At 44.1% G+C, this 4,213-nt stretch overlaps 1 protein-coding gene across 1 annotated transcript in view; it reads left to right on the forward strand.

The window, feature by feature from the left end:
- Window positions 1-1,323, forward strand: part of LOC123158582 (uncharacterized) — a 4,403-nt gene extending 3,080 nt beyond the window's left edge. Inside the window, exons 5-6 of the mRNA XM_044576499.1 lie at window positions 71-347; window positions 850-1,323. Coding sequence (XP_044432434.1) covers window positions 71-347; window positions 850-887 — 315 coding nt within the window. The 3' untranslated portion in view covers window positions 888-1,323. The remainder of the gene's footprint in view (window positions 1-70; window positions 348-849) is intronic.
- The last annotated feature ends 2,890 nt before the right edge of the window (window positions 1,324-4,213 follow it).

A 4,213-nucleotide genomic window follows, 5' to 3' on the forward strand; every position in this document is an offset into this window, starting at 1 on the left:
TAGATAGATAGACATGCACACACACACTGATCATTAATTTTCTAGTTACTCCTGATTTTGGTTTTAGCAGAAAGAAAGATGCCTGACAAATTGTTTGTGTGATCCCATGAACTGGAAAACCAAAACTATGTCCGTGACCGCCCTCAAAGAGATGGAAGTTGAAGGCTTCGAAGGCGAGGATCATGAGTTTGATTTTTTGAAATTGGTATTCAAGTCTGCACCAAATCTTGAAAGAGTTACCGTGAAGCTGTCACGTGAGGACCCATCAAGTAGTGATATATGCACAAAACTATATGACATTTTCAGGGCCTATTCTTCCGTGGAATGTTGTGTTTGTCTTAACTCTGGTGAGTATATGTTCTCCATGCATGGTTAACATGCTCCTCGAGAATATAATTGTTAATCCTTATAAGTTTCTTCCCTGGCGTGATTATCATGCTTTAGATTGTTGTCATTGGTTAATTTGTGCACAAACCCTCATATCTCTATACAATAGAAGCTGAACGATGTAGTGGGTCATAAATACTTTACTTGCTTCCTTAACTTAGTTCCTTTTTTATGCAATCTTCTATGTTGATTTTACCCTCCTACTTTGCATCCATATTTAGTTGCACAAAACATAGTTTTTAGGTTAACCGTTTCATATTTGAATTTTATTTAATTTTGGGTTGTGCACGAATTATTCAGCTCCATCTATATATTGTTTGGCAAGTACTTTGGTATTCCTCTCTTCCATCAGCATTCATTGCATTTGATCTGTGAATGGCACCAATATTTACTGATACAACAAATCTTCATTTGCAAGTTGCAATACTTACCGGAGCTGGTTTCAATTTGCCTCCACTGCAGGGTTAATGCATGGCAGCCAAAATTGTTTGTCGACATGATTCTCCATTTGTGAATTCATGATGGGCATCAACAAGATAGTCATTCGACGTGCTGACCAACTCCATATATATTAAGTCGTTTCAGGATTTGGCTTGGTTACTTCTACAGATAAACTGAGATGTTGCCGTGTTATTTTTCACACTTCAATGCAGCTTAGGCTCAGAATATTGCACTCTAGCTTGCTTGCTATTTTGGAGACAGCTATATGCCGAGAATGCTACAATAATCAAGACATTAAAGTAGTTATGCTCACCATATCTTCAGTTGTCGAAGTGTTGAACTTATTGTGCCGAAAGCCTCAAACCATGTTTAATTGTCAAAGTTACTGTGCTTGACCTATGTCAATCATGTGCACCAAGTTTCTCTGTTAGGCCTGTGATTTCTATTGCTTTTCACTGTTTCATCACATTTTGAATGCTCATCCTCATATTTGAACCAAATGAACTCAGTCTCTGCCTCTCTGGTTAGCTCACTATCTTTACTTGTCAAGTGCACATTGCCCCCTCTCCAGGAAATTACTGCAGCCTATATGATAAGATGCATCTTTGTCTGTTTGAGCTATTCCTTTGGCACTTTTTATCTCTATATAGTGCTTATGCTAGAGTACTAGGCTATTTGTGTTGTACAGAAAGTTGTGAAACTATATGAGGTAAGAGCTTGGTCATCATGTTGGCCACTTTTTTAAAACATAGTACAAACACAGACAGTCGTACATACGCACATATACTCATCCCCTATGAACACACACACGCACACCCTACCCGATGAGCACCTCCGAGAGACAGAGCCAGCACATCATGTTGAGATTGTCGAAGTCGCCACAGACATTTGCATTATTGGAGGGAACGTCTCCTCCCACTACACGCACATCGCCTGAAGGCCTGAAATAAATCTAGTAAAATGCGAGCACTAGTGTCAAACCTAGGACTTAAACTCTAGGAAAATGTGAGTACCCCTGTCAAGTCTAGGAAAATGACCAACAAATTGTCGGTGTGATCCCACGATCGCTCATATGTGGATGGCAGCACGACTCTTTTCTTCTCTGCTCGGGGGCGGTTGGTGTGGGACGGCATGACCAGATGGTGGCGTCGGGTGCACGCAGGGCTCAACGGTATGTGCGCGTATGGCAGGAAACTATGAGGTGGTTGGTGGTGCGGCGACTGTGTGCCCGTAGCGGCGGCACTGAGTCAAGTTTAGGTCACTGGCTGCCACAACTAGATCTGGCGGGACTTCCTTGTTATGGCTCCGGCGTACCTGCCTTGGACGTGGACGGCAGCTGGCCAACTGCTCGTGGGTGGGGCAAACTATACATGGGGGCTATAGGTTGCAGAATCCCACGTATCCAACGATTTCTGCCAACGAGTTCATTCGCTACAACATCGACTCATTGGCAAGGCTCTGCAAGCGTCGATGGAGTTCAAATCCGAGGATCGTCGCCAGCTTTCCTCCCAGCAGTTAGGTTTAGGTTTCCTAGGCGTCGGAGCGGACCACATTAGTGCCCTTCCCAATGACCTGCTCCTCCTCGTCCTCGCTCGCCTCCGCTGTGCGAGCCAGCGTGCTCTCCCACCGGTGGCGCGGCCTCTCGGCCTGCCTCCACCAGGTCGTCTTGCACGATGTTGTGTTTGAGAAGCTCCAAGCTGTGCTTGACGGCTTATCTCCTACGGTTTCTGTCCTCGAGATCCATGTGTCCAACACTACGTGCAACCACGAGGATTCCGATGTTAGGTCGCTGCTGCGTGCCGTCACACGGCTTGCGCCGGAGAAGTTCCTCCTCACCCTATATGGTCCCTCCAGACCCGCCATCTGCGTGAAACTGCCATGTTTCCACCATGCCACCTCGATTGTGTTCGATTCACCGTACTTATCCATCCGTGTGCCTTCTGATGTCGACTTCCCCGTGCTTGAAACCTTTTCTCTTTTGGACTGCATGATCGACCAGGTCGACGACGTGCTCCCCCGCTGCCCGCGTCTGCGCGTGCTCAGGCTCAAGCGGACAAAATTTGGGTATCGCGGCTGGGACATGAGGGTCCACTCGGCGTCGATAGAGGAGCTTGACATGGAGAATGTATGGATACATTGTGTTGACATCGTCACTCCCTCGCTTAAGCAATTGGCGATGTCCATGAACACTTACGTCGAGCTCAACGTCTCCATCTCGGTACCATTGGTGGAGAATATCTCGTGGCAATGCTCGTTTGCGTGGGTACCTCGGAAAATTGCCTTTGTTCCTTGGTGCCTTGACAGGTTGCTGCTAGAGAGGGCTGAGAAACAGGGAAAACCCATTTCGTTAAAAATTCATGCCTCTACCTGCAATGTGTGTTTCCTCTAATTCTCAATTCAATTACTCGAGTTGCTGACTAGCTAAATTTTGTAAATGATATGTATTCCTGTCAAATTGTTTTCTCAGAACTCGCAAATTTCTCCTGATCAAGCAGAAAAGGGTACACGGGAGATTGAGAAGCATGCGGTTTATGCATTCTCTGTTTTGGAGCTACATCTAGAAACAGCTGGGCATGTTTTTGGAGCATTCCTGTTTCATATCATTGGAATCAACAAGATTCGTAGTTTTTTATCGTATTTATCCTAAATAACCAGTTTTATAGTTATTATTATTTTCTGGCTGTAGGAAAAAGAAGGATGCCCAACAAATTGTCCTTGTGATCCTGTGAACTGGAAAACCTGAACTATTGCCTTGACTGCTCTTGAAGAAATGGAAATCTATGGCTTCATTGGAGAGGATCACGAGTTTGATTTCTTGAAATTGGTAATCATGTCTGCACAAGTGATTAAAAGAGTGATTGTGAGGTTGTCACATGAGGTATCATTAAGTAGCGACGGATATACAAAAATATACAACCTCTTTAGGCTATATTCTTCCGTGGAATGTCATGTTTATCTTAGCTCTGGTGAGTATGTGTCATGCATGCATCACTAGCATCATCATAGGCGAAACAATAATATAATTGTTATTTCTTCAAAGTTTTCTCAAAATATACAGTTAAGTCGTTGGTGCCGTTTCATTTTGTGAACCATCTCTAGGTTGGTTGACATGTGCGATTAACATGTCAATTAGTTACCGCTCTATTACTGCTCAAGTTGTTTGCATACCTCTTATCTGTATAGAAATGGAAGTTGAATGGTGGAATGGGTAATAACTTTTCATTACCTCAAATATTGTTGATTTCATGGATTGTAATATGATTAGGTTGCATAAGGGCATCTCCAACATGGACCTTCAAACCACCCGCATCCGGACCTGTTTTGCCATCCAAGGCGATACCCCATCAGTTCGCTGGCCGGTCCAAACGTCCATTTTTCCCACAAA

The sequence above is a fragment of the Triticum aestivum genome, chromosome 7B (assembly GCF_018294505.1).
Source record: "Triticum aestivum cultivar Chinese Spring chromosome 7B, IWGSC CS RefSeq v2.1, whole genome shotgun sequence".
NCBI classification, from domain to species: Eukaryota; Viridiplantae; Streptophyta; class Magnoliopsida; order Poales; family Poaceae; genus Triticum; species Triticum aestivum.